Below are 19,726 nucleotides of genomic sequence, written 5' to 3'. Positions count from 1 at the left end.
CCTCTACAATCTCAGTCTTCACTCTCATCATCTTCATCTATAGGTATCCATTTCCCCCGGCTATGCTTTGGGTCTTCACCCCAAGATGTTTGTTGTTCCTCGTCAGTGTCAGTGTCATCTGCATCGTGGGAGAACAAAAGCTGGGTGCTACAAAATCATCTTTCTTTTTCTTGCTCTTCCTTTTCTTCCTCCTTTTGCCCAATCAATAGCCTCAGAGGGGGGGCACCCTGGAGGGCGTCTCAACCGTGCGGATGGGAGTGAAAAGGAGAAGGAAAGGGCAATAAAGAGTTTAACAAACCAGCACAGGCCTTCATTCCAAGAGAAGACTTACCAACCAGAGGAAGCTTGAAGCTACGGATTGTTTGTAAATGAAAATAAATTTAGAATTATTATTATTATGATCGGAGAATACCAAAAAAGACACTACAATGATGCATGAAATTCAAGTTGGAACAGACTTAGAAACTACTGGGAAACAAAGAAGACAGAGAAAGAATGTAATTTTGATTCCCAGTAGGAAAGGACAATTATTTCATGAAACAAAGCCTCCTCCTCCTCCTCCTCAGACTCGTGCTGCAGTAAAAACACCGCCTTTAAAAACCAATTCAACAATAATTTTATTTGTTTAAAAAAAAAATTAAAAAAAAAAAAAAGGAAATGTTGGAAAAGGGTGGGTGATATGTCAATGGCAAAGTTTTTAAGGGAAGGGACCCATAGGTGTTCCCTCGGTGGCCAACACAAGATGTGAAACCATGGAAGATAAGGACAAATGTTAGCCACCTACCCATTATTATCATCTCTTTTTTTTTTTCTTTTCTTCTTTCCAAATGAAAAATTTCCCCTAAAACTTCCAATTTTCAAGTATGAAAGCAATAAAAGTGTTGTGGAAATTTGTTGCCCAAATAAGCTGACATTTCTTTGTAATGTGTTTTGTCGCATTACCAATCACCATCAAAATTCCAAGGAAAAGAAAGAAACCCAACGTTAAAGCACTTTTATCAAAACATTAATACTTCAATTAATAAATAATTATATCATCTGTAGAATTCAAATTCATCTAAAAAAAACAACCAAAATTCTTGTAAAACCTTATCTACCTCAATATGTGTATGCACTTCACACTCACAAAAATAATACACCACACATGTGCCTATAATATTTCAACCATCAACTCTCTTAACTTTTCCATAAAGCATGACCCAAAAAAAAACATATATCATTATTAAAAGGAAATTTTCTTATCTAAATTTCTATAATAAAGTTAATTTGTAATTATCCTCTCTCTAGGAGAATGATTAAGAGAAAAGTTTGAGTGTGGCCATCTTAAAATCGTAGTCAAAAGGATGGGAATGATTAAAAACAAGTTCAAGTGGCATCATTTGTAAGAGTTCAAACCCACTCTCATCATCCCTGATAGATACATTTTAAAATCGTGAGGCTGACAATATCTATTAGCACAAAATATGTTTCGTTCTCCTCTCTAATTGACGTGGGATCTCGCACAATTTATCCTAAAAATAACGAAAACATATATGAAACACAAAGCTATTTTGAAAATATTTTGGGTATTTATCCTTCTATCACAATAATTATTCAGAATTAAAAATTGTGAAAATGGAGATATGTCGGGGGTAATTGACATGGTAGGAGGAGTAGGAGGAGCAGTGGAGTATGAAATTTGAATTGTTGAAGTTGATGCTGAGTTAACATGGTTACATTAAAATTTCCTACTAATTGCGAAACTTGAAAATAAACTAAATAATTAAAATGTTAAAAAAAATTGGATTACATAATGCTTCATTTATGAGGGCTTTAAGTTAAAACTTCTTTGAAAGTCTCATTTTTCCCTTATATCTTTTCCTCCCAAGATATTCAAAAATCACATTCTTTGATCCAAAAAAAAAAAATGCATTATTTGATCCAAAATAAATGCATGAAGAGAAGGGGGGAAAGGGGGGGGGAAAAGCTCAGCAATTCAATGAATTAGTGGCACAAAATGAGTAAGGGTTTTAAAAACTAGGAAACAATATGATTGGCAAGGAGATTTGGTTTGGTAAGAGATGGTATCATAATGAACCAACATGTCAACTAATAATTGCCACTATAGCTTATGAGAATCACCAATTCCACACATTTTTCGATTACCCAAAAACATTTCATGCCCTAAAAAAGTTATTGCACCCAAAAGAAAAAACTTATAATTTCTTATTTAAACCACATAAATTTGTTGATGGTTAGAGAAGGGGAAGTGCTGCAAGATGTGATAAGCATGAAGGAGAAGGAGGAGTAAATAAACACAGTTCATAACCCTGTAAGCAGTTAAATTCAGATTACAGTTAATTGTAATACGAGTGAATAGGCAACACCAGAAACACTAAAATTTCATCCACTTTTGGTTTGGACTTTATGACAAGATGAGATGTGAAGCAAGCTGTAATGCATTTAAAAGCACACAGTGGAAGGTCGAAATCCCCATTTTGAGTCAAAAAATAAAAAGAAAAGAGTGAGCCAAGTCAGCTTCTTCAAACAACTCAATCATGGAGGAGGAGGACCCATTTTCTTTTCTGACTCTCTCTCTCTTTCTCCTCTCCTCCTCCCATAAACCCCATTAGTCCACACAGAGGAACCCACCTTTGTTTGGGTCCTCCCCCCGCCCCCCCATCCCCACACCCATTAGCAGACATGGCAGAGCACAACAACAAGAAGCCATCACCACCAGCATCAACTCCAACAACAATAACTCCACCACCACCAGCATCAGCAGATATCAAAGACTTCAATATCATAATTGCATCCAAAGATGAAAGCAAACCCCACCAACAATTGGCTCCTAAACGCACCTCCAACAAAGATCGTCACAAGAAAGTCGATGGCCGTGGCCGCAGGATCCGCATGCCTGCCCTCTGCGCCGCCCGCGTCTTTCAATTGACTCGCGAATTGGGCCATAAAACCGATGGGGAGACCATTCAGTGGCTTCTACAGCAGGCCGAGCCGTCCATCATCGCCGCTACTGGCTCCGGTACTATCCCCGCCTCCGCCCTCCACGCTGCAGGCGTCTCCGTCTCCGACCAAGAAACCTCCATCTCCGCTGCCCTAACCCCCAAACTCGATGGCGTCGCCAGGCCGAATTGGGCGATGATGGGAGCTAATTTGAACAGATCTCACATGGCGACGGCCGGATTCTGGCCTTCTCTGGGAGGGATCGGGACGGGTTTCGTGAGCGAGAATTCGGGTTCGATTATGCCGAAATTCGGGTTCCATGGATTCGAATTTCAGGGGATGAATTTGGGATCGATGAATTTCCCGACGATAATCGGGAATCAGCATCAGCAGCATGTACCGGGGCTGGAGCTTGGGCTTTCGCAGGAGGGAAATAATCTGAGAGGGATGTTGAATCCGCCATCGTATTCGCAAATTTATCACCAAATAGAGCAAAATCGGGACTCCTCTGGGGGCGGCTCATTGGAGCAGGACCAAGCTCCTGAAAAGGACGATTCCGAACAATCGAGGTGATGATTATTGAAGAAGACGACAGGGTTTGGGATTTGTAGGTCTAAAATAGCACTTAAATTGTGGAAGGAAGGAGACACCAAAATGAGCACGACCAAGATTAAGGATTGCTTCATATTTGCGGTGTGTTTTTTTTTTTAGTGTTGTTCAAATTCAGGTAATTTTTTCTTTTTTCCTTATTTTATTCTCTTTTGTAATTTTAGTCTTCATAAATTGTCGAATTGTTCTTGTGTTATTTGAACAAAAATTGAGTGAAAATGATTCATGATTTTATTTTTATGAAGGTTTTAAAAGGCAAATATACTCTTTGAATTTTTAGAAGAACTAGCAACACCTTGGTTTTAAGATCAAAATGAAAACCCGGAATTTGATGGGTTTATGGATAATCTATTCTGGAGCGTAAAAATAAGGTTTTTTAAAAAAAAGGGGGAAAAGATGGTTTTGATTTTAGGGTTTGATTTGCAACATGCAGGTGGGGTTTGAGGTGAAGTTTGAGGAGAAGAGTGGTTTGGTTGCAAGATTGATTTGACTTTCATTTCTTGAATATTGAGGTGTGTGTTTTTTATATAAATAATTTGTAGAAAAAAATGATTGTATTATTAGTAATTTTATGAAGCGGATATGAAATTTGAACCATGATTGCATTTGATGCATGATAACAACTTATCCATGCCAAAGTACCAATTCCATCCATCTCTATACTTGTTTAATAATTTCACCAATAAACCACACACATACCTATGATTGCAGTTTTAATTTTTGTAAATTTCCACCATCATCATTGGCATCAAAGTACTATTAATTTTCAAAATACAAACTATGCCATAATTTTAAAAATACAAACATTGCATAATTGTAATTGTTCACTGGCTAAGCCCACAATCCACAGGCCCATTTTTTCCAACCCAATACCCTCTATATCCACTCAACAATTTAATATTATAATTACAGTTATATTTTATTTTGATAAACAAATTGGATGGACGTATATTAAAACAGGATAGCATTAGCCTCCCATGCGTTTCCAAGTGGGCCTGATTTTAGATCGCGATAGGGATAAAAGATTGAAATGGTTGGGAGCCATCATGGATCAATCCATATGCGACGCCTTCTCAAACATTCCTGTGGCATATGAATACTGTTAAAAGTAATTGATGGGCTGTGAGTAGAGAACAAGGCCCAGCTGCTCTCGGCCCATGTGCCTTACAACAGGCCCTTCCAGCCTGTTACGTTTTTTCATATTTATTTTTTAAAAAATTAAAAAAGTCATATTATGTAGTTCGCGCTTGGTGAATATTTGCATTTACTCATTATTGATGGTTATACCCAACGTCCACTGAAAATTCTTCCCATTGAAGTGTCATTAATATTGTATGACATGATTGATCTACGTCATTTTTTCCTTTTTCTCCATAAAAAAAAAAATGCATAATGCTTGAAAGCAAGAGTAATAAATAAGAAAAGTAACCTATTATTCACCCTACTTACGTGTCTTCCATGCAACGCACACAAAGTCACGCTCCCTCAAATCTCACCTAATAATTGTTTTAAGAAACAAAAACACAAAAGAAATTTGGAATGTCGAAATTTCAAGAATTAGATTTATGAGATTTTGAGGGTGACTTTAAGTAAACCTAAAAACTAAAATGAATTTTTATATGAATATTGTTGGTAAGTTGCTATATTTTTTTGGTAACTGGTTAGGGTATATGCTTGATATTGGCTGGTTTGGAACTTTTTAGGCTTAAATTTGGCGATTCTTTTCTGTTTAAGGTCTAGAAAATAAAATATTAATCTGCTTCTACTCACTTATGTGAGTAAAGCAATTTGAATGAACAAGTAGGGCAGAGATGGAAAGCAAGTAAATGGCCTTTGGAAAAAGAAATAAAAAGGGGTAAGATCCAAACATCGAAACCTAGAAAAAGAACAATCTACCAAATATGGCGTAAAAGAAATAAGTGAGCGAAGAAGCGGTGTTTCCCAGCCGCAAACACGCACTCAAACCACGCGTTTCACCAATCCATTTATTCAATTCAAAAATAAATAATAAAAATTTGAGAGGATGAAACGGGGTGGGTGCGGTCTCCAGCAAGGCTTGGGGTTGGCCGTGTTCTCCAACTACTGAATTATGAGCTACCATCCTATCCAGTTTTAATGGGATTATTCTATCACGGTCTTAATTTCATGTAATATAAATTGATTTTTGTAAACAAGTAAATAAGAAACAGGCTCCTTTCTCTGTCCAGACTATGAACTGAACAAATAAACAACTTATTCTCCTCCAGGACAACCCTGCCGTACATTGCACATCTTTGCTTTTCTTTTGTTTTCGAATAATATGAGGGAGGGAGTGAGGGCGTGATGTGAAAGAGAGCAGAGATTGTTTTCTTTTTCCCCAAATTAACAACTTACTCTCCTCCTCCTCATGGATTGTTGGTCCCCTTCTCACCCTCTCGACGACGAGTTCGAGAAGCTCGTCAATCGCATGAACCCTCCAAGGTCAATCGCATTCTCTTGCCTTTCTTTCCTCTGTTTCTTCTCTCTCTCTCTCAAATGGCTTTTCTGTTTCTCCTCTCTCTCTCTCTCTCTCTCTCTCTCTCTCTCTCTCTCTCTCAAACGGGCTTCCTTTTCAGGGTCACCGTTGATAACGATTCCTGCCCAAACGCCACTCTCATCAAGGTCTTTTTCAACTTCAATTTCTCTTTCAACATCTCACCCTTCTCGCTTCTCATCGCTTTCACTCCCCCAATTTTTCAGGTTCATAGTGCTAATAAGCGAGGGAGTTTGCTGGAAGTGGTTCAGGTTCTTAATGATTTGAATCTCACCATTAGACGGGCTTACATTTCTTCTGATGGCGAGTGGTTCATGGATGGTCAGCTCACGTTTTAATATCCAATTTTCATTCAACTCCAATTCATAACAAAAACAAAAGCCAAATTATTCATTGTTTTTTCTCTCTCTTTTTCTTCAGTGTTTCATGTAACGGATCACCGTGGGAACAAGCTCTCTGAAAATGGAGTTGCTGAACGTATTCAACAGGTGAATTTCAATGCTCACTTTTTCTTAAGCTTACAACTCCATTTCAAATGTTTCCACTCGACTTGTGAGGAACTATGGGTGTGATTTTAGTCTCCGCTCCCCTCTTTTTCTACTTTTTCAGGTTCTATGTATCATCTATAAGAATTTGTAATGACTTCTGTTGGCTGTTGTTTGACTTGTTCTAAGGTTAAGGTTGTATAAGGTGTTATGTTTGTGCTAATGGATGAATTTTGTTATTTCAGTCACTCGGGCCAAGGGCTCTGAGTTTCCGTTCATTGAGATCGGTCGGTGTTCAAGCTGCCGAGAAACATACAACCATTGAATTGACTGGAAGAGATAGGCCTGGTTTGCTCTCTGAGGTTTTTGCTGTTATAGCAGACCTCAAATGCAATGTGGTAGCTGCAGAAGTTTGGACTCATAATTCGAGAATGGCTTCCGTTGTGTACATCACTGACGAGGCTACTGGGCTGCCACTTGATAATCCCGACCGGCTTGCTAAGATAAAGCGGCTTCTCCTTTACATCTTGAAAGGGAATCGGGATAAGCGCAGTGCCAACACTGCTGTTTCTGTGTGTTCTACTCACAAGGAAAGGAGGCTGCATCAGATGATGTATGAAGACCGTGATTACGACCGAGATGACTTGGACTGTGGCTCAACAAGTGATCACAGAAAACCCCTTGTAATTGTAGAGAACTGTACCGATAAGGGATATACCGTTGTGAACTTGAGGTCTCTCGACTGTCCAAAGTTGCTGTTTGATACTGTTTGCACGCTAACAGATATGCAGTATGTAGTGTACCATGCTACTGTCATTGCTGAAGGACCAGAGGCTACTCAGGTAACTTCTTATCCGTTCATCGCCATTGTCGATGTTTCGTGATGCATTTGGTGTAACTCGTTGGACTAAGCATTTGTGGAGCAGGAGTACTATATCAGGCATATGGATGGAAGTCCTATTAGTTCTGAAGCAGAGAGGCAAAGAGTAATCCATTGCTTAGAGGCTGCCATTCGAAGGAGAAACTCCGAGGTGATAACCGATATTGATTTACATTTCTTGCCTAAGATTTGTGTTCTCGATTGGAGTCTTGTGTGATTTTACTCTGCTAAATACTCAGGGTATAAGACTAGAACTTTGCAGCGATGATAGGGCTGGACTCCTTTCCGATGTGACTCGAATCTTTAGAGAAAACGGTCTTTCAGTCACTCGAGCTGATGTTACCACTCGCGGTTCTCAAGCTGTCAATGTGTTCTATGTCACTGATTCATCTGGGAGTCCAGTCAAGATACAGATGATCGAAGCAATTCGAAAAGAGATTGGCCTCACTATACTCCATGTCATAGACGACGAATCCTGCACAAAATCTCCATCTCCAGAAAGCAGTAGATTTTCGCTCGGTAATCTTTTTCGATCAAGATCAGGGAAGTTTCTTTATAACTTGGGCTTGATAAACTCGAGTTCTTGAGGAAATTGGGTTGGTAAAATGTTAGAAATGTCCATGTGAAGGAATGGGCCTAGAGAGTGCTCAAAATTGTAACACAGTTTAGATCAATCCCTTCGTTGATCTTTGCAAGTTAAATTTCAAGTTGTACAGTAGTATTAATCATCATGTACATGAAGAATTTACAATCCCATCCTTTGCTCTAAATATATAATAAGTCTACCGTATCATAACAAAGCAAACATTTGATTCCATGGAATGACTATACAGAGATTGGAGCCTCTGTACTTGAGAAAATTTTAATGGTTTGATTCCATGGAACTTCACCCACTTGGAAGAAAAGAAGAGACGGAGAATTTTTGTAAAATTTTAATGGTTGAGATTACTCGTATTGTTTTGGAATCTTAAAATTAAAATTAAAATAAACCCATTGAATGTCATTCTGGGGTAACCAATTGTCACCATCACAACTTTATTTGAAACACATTCTTTTGCAAATATAACTCGACTTACAAGAAACAAAAAAAAAAAAAAAACTTGATTTACTTAAGGGGCTTAACTTCTACTATTTAAAATCTTGGTGGAATCCTAGGTTAGTTTTATTATACCATAAAAAATTGTTGAATATTCCGTGCTCTCCTTTCAAACTCTCCGTGAAGAGTTCTGTACAAAGGTTTGTATCGAGAAGCACATAAATCTGTGGTATTTTTCCGGCACCAACTCAAAATTGATCATTTAACAACTGCGGAAGAAAAGAAAAGAATTGGAATATACGCCTGCACCTCTTTCACGCAGCTGACCTCTAAAAAACCTATACAGCAACTTACAAGAGGGTTACAAAAAAAGGGGGGGGGGGGGGGGGGGGGGACTGCACACTCTACAAAAATTGATGTTAAAAGAAAAAATCAATTTCTATTGCCTAATCGTCTAAGCGTTGAATTTCACCCATCATGATTCTGTTGCTGGTGACTTTGAAACCGAGTAGTGCAGGGTCTATTTGCCTCCCCTTCCTCCCTTTCTTTTTCCCACCTTTCCCTCCCTGCATTCCATCTGATGGTTCTGAAACCCCAGTTGAATGGACTTCTTGTGGAGCTGTCTTCTTCAGCATATCAATAAAAGAAGTCTCCGATACTTCATTGTCACTACAGGAAGAAGAACGCCGAAAACGCATTTCTTTCTTCACAGCAGCCATGTTTTCTTGGTTCACCGAGACACCAGTTGGGTCGGGTCTGCCTCCTAAAGTTTAGGATAAATATCTCAAATTTAGTTCAAATTTCAAAATATTTATGGAGAAAAGATAGCAAAACCAATCGCTTATATCTACCATCTGGATTCTTGCCTCTAACAACCGGATCAGAAATCAGGACAGACGATCCTTCCTGAGCTGCTGAAGTACGTGAGACAGGAGGTCGTTTCAATAAAGCATTATCTTTATTGTGAATGATAATATCCCTGTCAGAAAACAGAAAATAAAAATATTAGTAAATCGATATTTATAAACTACCACAGAACAAGTTGAGCATATATTCGTCTTTACTCATTATATACTTCTAACGGTGCTAGTTATAGATTAAAAATGTGAGATCTCACAAGAACAGTTCCCATTATCAGTGCAACTTACGGGTCTTTAGGAATCTCTTCTGGGAACGTATTAGCAATCCTTTCATTATGAAAGCCTACATTTCCAAGGAAAGAAAACATAAGATAGCATCTTCCTAATGGTTGGTAGAAGAGAAGGTAACTAAAAAAAGAGAGAAATTTATACCAACAGAACCAAGAGAAGAATGCCGGCTAAGGGTATGAGTATCCACCGAAAATTCCCCGTGATCAGCAGATGCCACTTGATCAAGCATGCTTTCTTGAATTTGGAAAGCTTGAGTTTTCATCAAACCCTCACCTTTCAATCCTCGAGCTCTACCCTCCACCTCTGAGACATCTTTATTCATCGAACTAGAGCTGTTAACTGCAACATTGGGTTTAGGACCAGTCAAAATTGATGTTCCCTTGCTAACAGAGCCAGACTCCAACCTGTATAGGACCTTCTCATTGCTTGCCAAGCTGCCAGGATGCTCACCTTGCAGTGGTTTATAAGAATTAGAACCATAAGACCCCACTGACAATGCATTGTTCATGCCTCTTTCCTTGCCTGAATGAAGAATGAACGACTGATCAAGAGAGCCTGATCCAGAATAGAGGCCAGATGATGCCCTATTGAACGATGCACAATTTCCTACATCCAAGGATTCTGTAGGCTGATGAACAGATTTCTGATTGAGGAGTTCCATTAATAATTGCTTTGACTTCTCATCATTGAGCCCATCTGACATCCATAGAGTTGGATCTTCAGAAATCATTTTAGCTTCCAACTCCCTTTTCTGTTGCTCAGCATTGATATGCAGCTGTTGAATGCGAGACTCCATCCAATCATTTCCATGTCGGTCATTTTTCTCAGACCAGTTGCCTTCAGTTCCATCAAAATGTGAAGCATGAAACTGGTTACTGCCTAGAGAGTGGTGAGGTTTCTGTGGAATGATGCTGGGTGCATATTGTCCCAGTTGACCACCAGGTGGATTATGTGCACTAGATTCTTGCAATTCTAAAGCACGAGCACAGGCCATTGCATTAACAACATCCAGATTCATCCCCTGAGCAACATCAGGATAGGATATTGATCTCTCAAGTGGAAGTGAAGCAGGCTCATAAAGACCTAGCCTAAACCGATCTTGGAATGAAAGATTGCGCTCAAGGTGATTCAGCTGCTCTACATGAGACTGCCTCTGCTGCTGCTGCTGCTGGTGTAATTCAAACCCTGACGACAATAAACGTTGTGCACTAGCATGTCCTCTAAAAAACTGCTGATCAGCCTCATCCTCCGGCCAGATGGGACCACCAACAAGTCTCTTGTCCTCCATATTGGCCCTCTGCCTTAATGCCATAGACAACTGTCGAGACTGAAGCATCTCCTGCTGGAGAATTTGCTGATCCAATGATTGCATCTGTCCAAGCTGAGCCCGAGATATTAGTTCAGACAGATCTCTTGGATGTTCCTGTTGTGGTGGCAAGTGACCAAACTTTGTTTTAATAAGTTGCTCAAAAGATGGATCAACAGATCTTTGTTGATGATGAGACTGTTGCTGTAGCTCATGTAGAAGACGTTGCTCCAGTATCGCCTGATCAAGAGCATTATTGGCTCTAATTGAATCAATATGTGACTGCCCAAGACCTGCATCATGCATTTGTTGGCGCAACAATTGTTCAAGCAGCACCTGTTGGACTTGAGATTGATGTTGTTCCTGCAAAAGCTTTTGCTGCTGATGCAACTGCTGCTGCTGTAATTGATGCTGTAACTGCATCTGCTGCCGTTGTACACTCAGGTTCAAGAAATGATCAAGGTCAGGTGTACTTCTATTAGCCAATAGCTGGTGATGGTGCATAAGATTCTGCTGGTGCATATGATGATCCAAGGTAGCTTCATTAGAGTGAGACAACAAATTCCGTTGTTGAAGTGCCTGATGATATTGTTGCGAGATGAGTTGATTTGCCCAATCAAACCTATTAGATTCTTGTTCTATAGGCGGCAGGGAATGAGTGACATTTGCATCCTGGTATACACCCTGGTCAGAATGCATACTCCTTCTGTAAACATCAAGCCAAGTCTCTGCATTGAGAGATGCTTCCCCCTTCCCAACAAATGGTCCGGTTCTTCCCATGCTTGAAGGAATGTTAGCTGACTTGGCATGTTTCAAATTTGTGACTTCAACTGGTTTCACATTCGTACCTTCCAGCTCAGACCACAGCAATCCAAAAGGGTGCAACTTATGTTCATCCTGAACGGGAACACTGCGATCAGTCAACTCGGAAGGTTGGCTGATAGAACTCACCAAAGGCAGTACCCCAGCAGAGTTTGGAATTTGATAACCACCATTTCCAGGCCTCCCAGAAAACACAATTTCTGAAAAACAGAGGAATTGTTATGACAAGTGTGTCAAGGAAAAAAAATAGCACATTACTAATAATACAACAAAAAGAAGACGACAAACCTTCATCCTGTGCAACAACATCATGAACGCCTTGACCCTTGGAATGTAAATGAAATGGTACTTCAATCTCGGACATACCAGATGGAATGTGTTGATTTGAGAGGCTATGTAACTCAGCCAATGACCGATGAACCTCATTTGTTGTGGACGCATCATTCTTATCAAGAGAAGGATGCTTAGAAGGCAAATTGGCCTCCATTATTCCTCCTGAGACACCAGATTGTCCTGAAAGAGATTTCATATCAGCACAATCAACACTTCCCACTCTAATTTTCAAATGTGGCATAACCTTTCCCAACTCACTGAATGGGGTTCCTTCCGAGGCATCTGCCAACCGAACAGGCAGGTCCAACCCAAAGAAACCTTGCTCATACCACAAAATAATGTCAGCCCCGATAAATGGACCCTGAATAACCCCTTGAGGATCAAGATAAAACAAACTCAACTCCTCGGACTTCACATCAGAACTTATAGTTGCATTTTGCTCAGAGAAGGGAATAAAGAAAATAGCACTAGGATCATCAGGAAGCTTGGATCCAACATCAAAAGAATTTGCAAACTCAATTTCATCGAAGTTACGAGGCATTCTATGATAAGAATCTTCTTGCCCATTCACATTAACATTTAGCTGAGTACCAATCTCCATCCCAAGTTGGGAGGCTACTGTAGAAACTGTATGGGCCAATCCATCAGCGTTTGACATAGAAACAGCTGCATTGGACCTTTTTTTCTCTTCCTTATTGCTGATATATTTTCCTATTTCATAGAAATTAAAAATGAAAAAATGCTTTCAGCAACAAATGGACACTAAGCGATATCATATTTGTAAATACTAACCATTTAGGGCATCTCTCGTTGCAGGATGACTCCAAATGCTCCCGTCACTAGTATCTTGGTATGCATCATCATTAGTAACTTTTTTAGTGATATTAGCAATTTCTTCATCTGCAGTTGCTGCAAGGATAATCCATTTTGTAAATATATTGATTACCCCCGATAACTAAATAGAGGAAATGTAGGGAGAGTTCTAGACAAACAAGTACGCGGTAGAAAAAACTTGTAGATCTAACTCAATACCTTCTACATCCTCAGATACTAAAGTTGAGTCCAGTCCAGTCTGATTTCTCTCTATCGAGTCAACATCTCCTGGATTAGATTTCAACACAGATTAGTCCCTAGTTTAGTTTCTAAGGAGTTAACAGATGGACCAACGCCACAGCTACCAAATAGAAAATACCTAAAATACATTCAGTTGGCTTCTCCTTTTTCTGTGGAATGTATACAACCCCACTACTTGTGATCTTTCCCTTCCATATGTCACTAAGGATAGCCTGCACAATACAAACGGCACAGTCACATAATAACTTGCAGCACATTCATTGTCATCCAACATGTCAAGAAATTATTTGTTACCTCCTCCTCAGCATTCGGAGAAACAAACGCTAACGGTTCTACAGAACTAGGTTGAGTCACAGGCAGTAATTCATCCATGTGATCAGGCAGAGATGAGAATGATGGATCAAATTTCTGCCTCCTATATATGTCAAGAAGCTTACCCCTAGGGTAACAAAAAGAATAAGATGAGTATCTTGGTTTCCCAGGAACATTTTCAATCTTATCCAAGAGTGGAACTCCAATGGGACAAGTAGATGATCTCCCAATAGTATTGGACCTTCCTCGTCCAACTGTAAATCCTAAATTAGACCCCCCATCTCCCCGGCCTCTCTCAAGAGTAAAACCGGGTGCAGCACGAGAGGAAGTTGAGCCAACAGAATGACTTTCCATCCTATGGCGAGGCCTCCATTTATCACGTGAATCGGAATCACGCTCAGAAGTAGGGCGATTGCCACTCACTGATTGACTGTCATTGCGAACATCTTCCTTATCAGCATCTGATCGCTTGTCCATCCGTGATTCCTTTTCTTTGTCATCTGGTCCCCACCTCAATGTCCATTTGTTGTCACGTCGTGCATCATGACCAGAAGTACGACTATCATGCCCAGAAGTACGACCATCATGACCAGAAGTGCGATTATCATGCCCAGAAGTACGACCATCATGCCATCTGTCCAAATTAGGTAGGACTCTAATCTCCATTGTCTCCTTGGTTGACATGCTATCAATGCGGCGCTCAGCTTTTCTGCGGCGACCACCAAGTAAGCCAGTTTCACGCTCTTCCTCTCGCCAACAGCGCCCACTTTCATTTTCAGAAGTATTTTTCCTCCAATCCTTCTTGTCCTCAGACCCATCTGGGCGCCAAACCTCTTTATGATTGAGATCAGTAGAGTTAGCAAGGGGCACTGGCATTGGGGCACGCACTTCCTGTTCCACATTGAACAGAATACTTATCTACTGAAAAAAATAATGCACTGTCTATACAAGTGCAATTCTTCCTAAGAATTAAATAGAAGTTACCATGTTAAGCCTTAAAAAATATGATATACAGTTACCAATACCACCTTGACCAGTATTGAATTAGCTATAACAGGATTTAATTCAAACCATGTGTTAAGGGTAAGTTTTCTGTACATACGAATAATAACAGAAGAAAGACTATATTTTGAAAATTTTAAAGTATCAACCAAGACATAGTAAAAGCCGGTAAATCTTAGTTCAAACTACGACAAAAAGAGGCTTCCATTATCACTAGAAGGTAATCAAAACTAACCAACAATACTACAATCTTTCCTAACTTTACAAGCCTAGAGCAAGAGAGAACTTAACCAGGCTCATAACATCTTCTGTATGCCTATTAAAATTTCCACAAGAGACTTCTAAGATCAGCTAACGGACTTGAGAAATGGGAATTTAAATAATATTCCTATGGATTCAAAATTGAATTTCGAACATGAAGGATACCTCAACAGCTTCAATCACCATATTCAAAATATGATGCTATTGTGCAAGCTAAGAGGCTGATTGAATTTCTGGAAATCATTTTTATGAATAACTTCTCAATCTTATCTTTTAAAATAAATTTGAATTTAATTTTATAAAAATGATATATTATGTTATTGTGTTTAAATTTGTTTCTTGTCCACATAGATTTAATACAACACATTTAAATCAAGCTATACTGAAAAAAACAACTAAAGTTATATATGAACAGTTAATTTAGAAAATATCAAATAAAACAAAAGCAAATAGCCAAATAGTATTTCACCTGTTTCTATTGACTTTAGAAAAAATAATCGTGCCAAATAATTTTACCGTTCGACTTTTAAACTCAAAATTTATTCCTAGACTCAACAATCTATTTATAAACATGACTACAAAGAAACTCCATAGGCAGTCAAATCCTGACGGGCATTTCATCAGCTATCTCTGTGCTAAAATTAATATCTGACCTTAATCTTCAGATTTCCCATAAAGAGTTCCTCATCTTTCAAAGTAATGGTTAGGAGAAGTTTGCTCAAGCATATTATCCTTTACCTCTTTCAAAAAGGTTCAGGTGAAAACATCGAGGGGATCCATCATATCTTAAAATAAATCAAATCCAAAAGATCACGTAAATAACTACAACAAGACAGACTATTTAATAGAACAAAAATACATGAGTTAGAAACTTCCCAGAAAAGAAAACTCCATTAAAGTTCTTCAAATGAAATTATGTATACAAAATTGAGACAATAATGCAATCTATCTAAAAAAAAATTCTATTAAATCATAAGCAAGATGTTTTCTCATCTCTACAAGAACATAACGCCGATTCATTAAAATAATGCTTCGGGTGAATACAAACATAATATAAAGTGGCTAGACAACTCCTTAATTTGAAACTCAACTTGTACAGACAGTTTTCATAGACTTTGTCGTCTAAGAAAAAAACATTGTAGAATAAATGCTTACAAAGGGTTCAGGGAATTTAAACTTATCAATAAAACTTCTCCAACGACAGAAAGAAAAATAAATGAAATAATGCCAAACAAGTATTACCATCTTAGCTTCACTTGGTTTGGCATATAGCCATTGAGGGGACAAAGGTATGTTGTTCTCTGATGCCACTGGGTCTGCATTGTTTGACTATGCATGTTAGCATTGTCACGTTCACAGACTAAATGATAAAACTCAGAAAATTTTAAGATAGGTAAAAGCTACCTTTTGACTCATCAAGGAAGGCCGTGAGCACCTTCTCCTCATCATTCCCTGCAGAAGATTACAGTAGCATATGGAAACGTGTATTTGGAACATTAGTAAGCCAATAAATATATAAAGCAAGAATCACTAAAGTGGCTGCATATGTTGCTAAACCATGGGTGAAAAAAAGATACAGAAAATGCAAGAATCGACCATCTCAACATATTTACGAGAAAACAAGAGGGAGAAAAATAAGGATTGCAAAAAGTGGAACAAGAAACTAACGAATACAAAATGAAAGGAAGAAAGGAAAACCCCATAATTAGTCCCCACAGTCATCCCTTCAGTAAAGATTACAACCCCATCACATAAACAACTTCAAGTACGACACAATAAACATGTTTTTACACAAGTGAATTCCAGAGGACTGGGATAGGTATCGTAAAACAACAAATATCGAGACAGAGATCAATGATTCGCTGAACAGCACAACATAAACTGCAGTACATGAAAATTCACCCCTCCCCTATCCCGTTACCGTAGCACCAAAAACAGATGTAAACATCATAAAAACTCAGGCAAAGCACCAAATCCGTAAAGCAACAGCCAACAAGCATAAGCAATCAATGAAAACAGTACAAAATTGAATTCAAAACAAAGAAAGAAAGCCATAGGATCTGGGAACTCCAATAAAGAAATCTAAAAAAATGGTCAAGAGATTAACATTGTAAACCCTAATTCATGAACTGGAAACAGAAAGATTCAAATCCCGAACCAAAACCAGACGGCTGAGATCAAGAAACAAAAAGCAGACATTGACTGGAACAAATTGAATCCAAGAAGGCACGGGATCAAATAAAAGCAAAGCAGCGTAAGCGGCAAGAAAGAGAAGACAACGAATAGAATTCAGAAACACAGACAGATATATATACGGAGAGTGTTGTGAGTACCTTTGGGCGTCCAGGAGTGATCGGAGGGCCGGGAGGAGAGAAGATCGTCAGGGAGACCGAAGTTGCCGTCGGCCATGTGGGAGCGGAGATCGAAAGCAAAGGCCGGATTTGATGTGTGGAGGGAGGGAAGGAAAGGAGTGATTTGCAGAGAGAAGCAGGAGAGAAGAGAAGAGAAGAGAAGAGAAGGTTCGTATGTATGAGAAAATCTAGGGGTTTGGGGAGAATGGCGAAACTGTTGCAGAGAGAGAGAGAGAGAGAGAGAGAGAGAGGGTGCGACTTGTGAGTGTGAGAGAGAAGGAAAAGGGTAAGGCAGGGTTTGGGTTTGGGTTTGGGTTTGGGTTTGGGTTTGGGTTTGGGTTTGGGTTTGGGTTTGGGTCGTCACAACAGCTTCATCGACTAACCAAGTAAATGTGATTTCTTTTCTTTTTTTTCTTTTTTGAAAGTCGCAAGATTTATAGTCATTACATTTTTTATTTTATATTTTTATTAGCTGGGCTAGTGACACATGGGCTTCGTTCAGTTGTTGTGTAAGTGGGCTTGAGCGGCCCAATGGATCGGCCCTTCTGTGAAACTTACAAGACAAACCCAAAGACGTATCTAAAAATTGCGGACCTACAAGATCTTTTACTATATTTGTTCAAAATTTAAACCATTTACCACTCCTTTGAAAAAAAAAAAAAAAAAAAAGTAGAATTATATTTGCAATCTTTGGCTTTATCGTTGGTTATACAACTATTTACTGAAACAAATAGAACAAATGTATTGTTAACTATAAAGAGAATAATAAGGTAAAGACAAAATTGGGTGTCAAAATCAAGAGTTTATGTCAAAATAAATACTGTTGTTCATTGATTTAGTAGGTGCATGAATTTTCGAGCCGGAAAAGGGAATTGTATGGAAAGAAAGTCAAATTGATTAAACAATTTAGTTTATATTTTATTATTATTATCTGGGCTAATAATCTTTTTTTGTAAAACATGAAAATAAAAATAAAAATAAAACGACAAGAAACACAAATAAAATTATATTAAAAAAAAATACAAGCTATCCACCCCCATTTCTATTTTACAACATAATCTACACACAGTCATAGTTGTCTTTTTATTATTTTAGTATGATTAGGCCTCCAATCGTACAACTCCATGAACAAGACGTAGCAACGAAAACATAGGAGGAGGATACATCTCCAATTTTCATTAACCCCTGTTTTTTCTTTCAAAGAAGTTGCATATGGATCTTGCTAACAAGGAACGCAACCCATCCACTAAAACCAATTCGATTGTTCAAACACAGACCTGACAAAAGAAAAACACTATGCTAATAACCACCTCACACTCCCCAGCATCAAACAACACAAATCCTAAAAGTCAAACCCACAAAATACGCATAAAAAAATATTAAAAAAAAAAACCACGTTTAATTCCCTGGAAGAGAGGTTGAGAATCAGAAGTGGAACTGATTTACAATGAGAGACGAAGAAGAACCAGGACTCGGAAGATGATAAGATCCAATTCTCTTCGGAGTAGGATGTCCACATCCACACCGGACATCGGCAGCACCGTCGTCCATTTCCATCAGCACTCCGTAAAAACTCTCCACATCACACGGCAGCGACAGCGGCGCCTGGCAGTTATATCCGTACTCCGCCTCCGCTTCCTTCAACAACGATCGGAACAGAGGATGATTCGCATACTCTGTTCTGATCACAAATCTCTGCCTATCCGCTCCGACGTACACCGTGAAACAGCCTTCTGGTGCCACTCTCCGCTTCCGTCCAAAGCTCCGCCGCCGTTCCTCCTCGTCCTTGTCTTCTCCGCCGGAGATAACCTCCAGGCGTGGCCACGATTTCGTCTTTCTCGTTAAGAATCGTTTGATTCCGGCGGAGGACGGTGAAGTTCTTCTCCCTCGGCCGAACGACTTGCAACGCTCCCAGGTTTTGAAGATCAGCCCCTTGTTCTTCACTTTCTCTCTACTAAAATCCATGGATAGAACGAATGAATAAGCTAGCTTATCTCTAAATGAAAATCCTCCGAATCAAAACGCAATAAGATGAATAGAATGGAAATTGAATTGCTGTTGTCGATTTCGAAGGAAACTAGCCTCGATCGTAGACCAAATAAAACAGGATCTTAACCCGCGGCCTCATTGTGTTACGCATCGTGATTAACGAAAAATCAATACGATGATGTTCATGGAAAACAGAAAAAGGAAGAAGGAAGAAGGCTGATAGTGAAAAGTGCTTGCAGATTCTGAAGAAAAAGAAGAGAAAATTGAAACTCCGGTGTTCTCCTTGGATTGATTGAAAATGGCGTGCGTGTGAAATTGAAGGGAGGAAGAAGACGTTTATATACAAAGCAAACCCGAGGTGGAATTTGAATATCTTTACAATTTCTTTTTCCAGTTTGTCCTTCTTTCTTTCTATTTTATTTTGTAATTTAAATTACTGATATTATTTTATATGACATCACTCGGTTGTCAACTGCTGTGTCACTTGGTGCAAATTGGGAATAAAATGAAATGATTGATGCTTTACAAAAATATTTATTATGTGCGTTATTATATTTTAATGAAGGTGGTTTTGAACAAATAGTTTTCTTTTCCGGCTTGGATAGGTTGCATTTGAATTTAAGAGAAAAAAATGTGATAATTATTTTGTAATTCAATGAATGT

General features: G+C 38.9%; 4 protein-coding genes across 8 annotated transcripts; 2 read left to right on the top strand and 2 right to left on the bottom strand.

The window, feature by feature from the left end:
• Nucleotides 1–175: 175 nt before the first annotated feature.
• On the top strand, nucleotides 176–8,182 carry LOC111497666 (ACT domain-containing protein ACR4-like). Its single transcript, XM_023148535.1, has 8 exons — nucleotides 176–189; nucleotides 5,929–6,009; nucleotides 6,144–6,189; nucleotides 6,268–6,382; nucleotides 6,482–6,549; nucleotides 6,792–7,388; nucleotides 7,473–7,577; nucleotides 7,666–8,182. The coding sequence occupies exons 2-8, from the start codon at nucleotides 5,936–5,938 to the stop codon at nucleotides 8,011–8,013; spliced, it is 1,353 nt and encodes a 450-aa protein (XP_023004303.1). The 5' UTR covers nucleotides 176–189; nucleotides 5,929–5,935; the 3' UTR covers nucleotides 8,014–8,182.
• On the top strand, nucleotides 2,393–4,127 carry LOC111497669 (transcription factor TCP20-like). Its single transcript, XM_023148539.1, has 2 exons — nucleotides 2,393–3,667; nucleotides 3,995–4,127. The coding sequence occupies exon 1, from the start codon at nucleotides 2,683–2,685 to the stop codon at nucleotides 3,511–3,513; it is 831 nt and encodes a 276-aa protein (XP_023004307.1). The 5' UTR covers nucleotides 2,393–2,682; the 3' UTR covers nucleotides 3,514–3,667; nucleotides 3,995–4,127.
• Nucleotides 8,183–8,566: 384 nt separating the features above from the next.
• On the bottom strand, nucleotides 8,567–17,326 carry LOC111497665. Of its 5 annotated transcripts, XM_023148533.1 has the most exons (13): nucleotides 17,057–17,326; nucleotides 16,128–16,175; nucleotides 15,966–16,039; nucleotides 13,443–14,351; nucleotides 13,267–13,360; nucleotides 13,107–13,175; nucleotides 12,867–12,983; nucleotides 12,030–12,785; nucleotides 9,983–11,941; nucleotides 9,755–9,952; nucleotides 9,611–9,665; nucleotides 9,314–9,441; nucleotides 8,567–9,225 (listed from the first exon to the last, which is right to left on the bottom strand). In XM_023148533.1, exons 1-13 carry the CDS (start codon nucleotides 17,130–17,132, stop codon nucleotides 8,909–8,911), a joined length of 4,800 nt encoding a protein of 1,599 aa, XP_023004301.1. In that variant the 5' UTR covers nucleotides 17,133–17,326; the 3' UTR covers nucleotides 8,567–8,908. The 5 variants fall into 5 exon arrangements, with proteins under 5 accessions (XP_023004301.1, XP_023004297.1, XP_023004300.1 ...); XM_023148529.1 differs by having other exon boundaries at nucleotides 9,755–11,941; XM_023148532.1 differs by having other exon boundaries at nucleotides 9,329–9,441; nucleotides 9,755–11,941.
• Nucleotides 17,327–18,499: 1,173 nt separating this feature from the next.
• LOC111498073 (auxin-responsive protein SAUR36-like) lies at nucleotides 18,500–19,039 on the bottom strand. Its single transcript, XM_023149127.1, has one exon. It carries the CDS (start codon nucleotides 19,037–19,039, stop codon nucleotides 18,500–18,502), a length of 540 nt encoding a protein of 179 aa, XP_023004895.1.
• Between the last annotated feature and the right edge of the window lie 687 nt (nucleotides 19,040–19,726).

Source organism: Cucurbita maxima, unplaced genomic scaffold (assembly GCF_002738345.1).
Source record: "Cucurbita maxima cultivar Rimu unplaced genomic scaffold, Cmax_1.0 Cma_Scf00024, whole genome shotgun sequence".
NCBI classification, from domain to species: Eukaryota; Viridiplantae; Streptophyta; class Magnoliopsida; order Cucurbitales; family Cucurbitaceae; genus Cucurbita; species Cucurbita maxima.
This window is presented reverse-complemented; position numbering and strand designations above follow the sequence as displayed.

Excerpts from the sequence above, each read along its gene's own strand:
- LOC111498073 (XM_023149127.1), bottom strand. The coding sequence starts at position 19,039 with ATGGATTTTAGTAGAGAGAAAGTGAAGAACAAGGGGCTGATCTTCAAA.
- LOC111497666 (XM_023148535.1), top strand. The coding sequence starts at position 5,936 with ATGGATTGTTGGTCCCCTTCTCACCCTCTCGACGACGAGTTCGAGAAG. Across the intron at positions 6,383-6,481 it reads TGGCGAGTGGTTCATGGATG|TGTTTCATGTAACGGATCAC; the intron begins GTCAGCTCACGT and ends CTTTTTCTTCAG. Across the intron at positions 7,389-7,472 it reads AAGGACCAGAGGCTACTCAG|GAGTACTATATCAGGCATAT; the intron begins GTAACTTCTTAT and ends TTTGTGGAGCAG.
- LOC111497669 (XM_023148539.1), top strand. The coding sequence starts at position 2,683 with ATGGCAGAGCACAACAACAAGAAGCCATCACCACCAGCATCAACTCCA.
- LOC111497665 (XM_023148529.1), bottom strand. The coding sequence starts at position 17,132 with ATGGCCGACGGCAACTTCGGTCTCCCTGACGATCTTCTCTCCTCCCGG. Across the intron at positions 14,352-15,965 it reads AACCAAGTGAAGCTAAGATG|GAAGTGCGTGCCCCAATGCC; the intron begins GTAATACTTGTT and ends AATGTGGAACAG. Across the intron at positions 12,984-13,106 it reads AGTATCTGAGGATGTAGAAG|CAACTGCAGATGAAGAAATT; the intron begins GTATTGAGTTAG and ends TTATCCTTGCAG.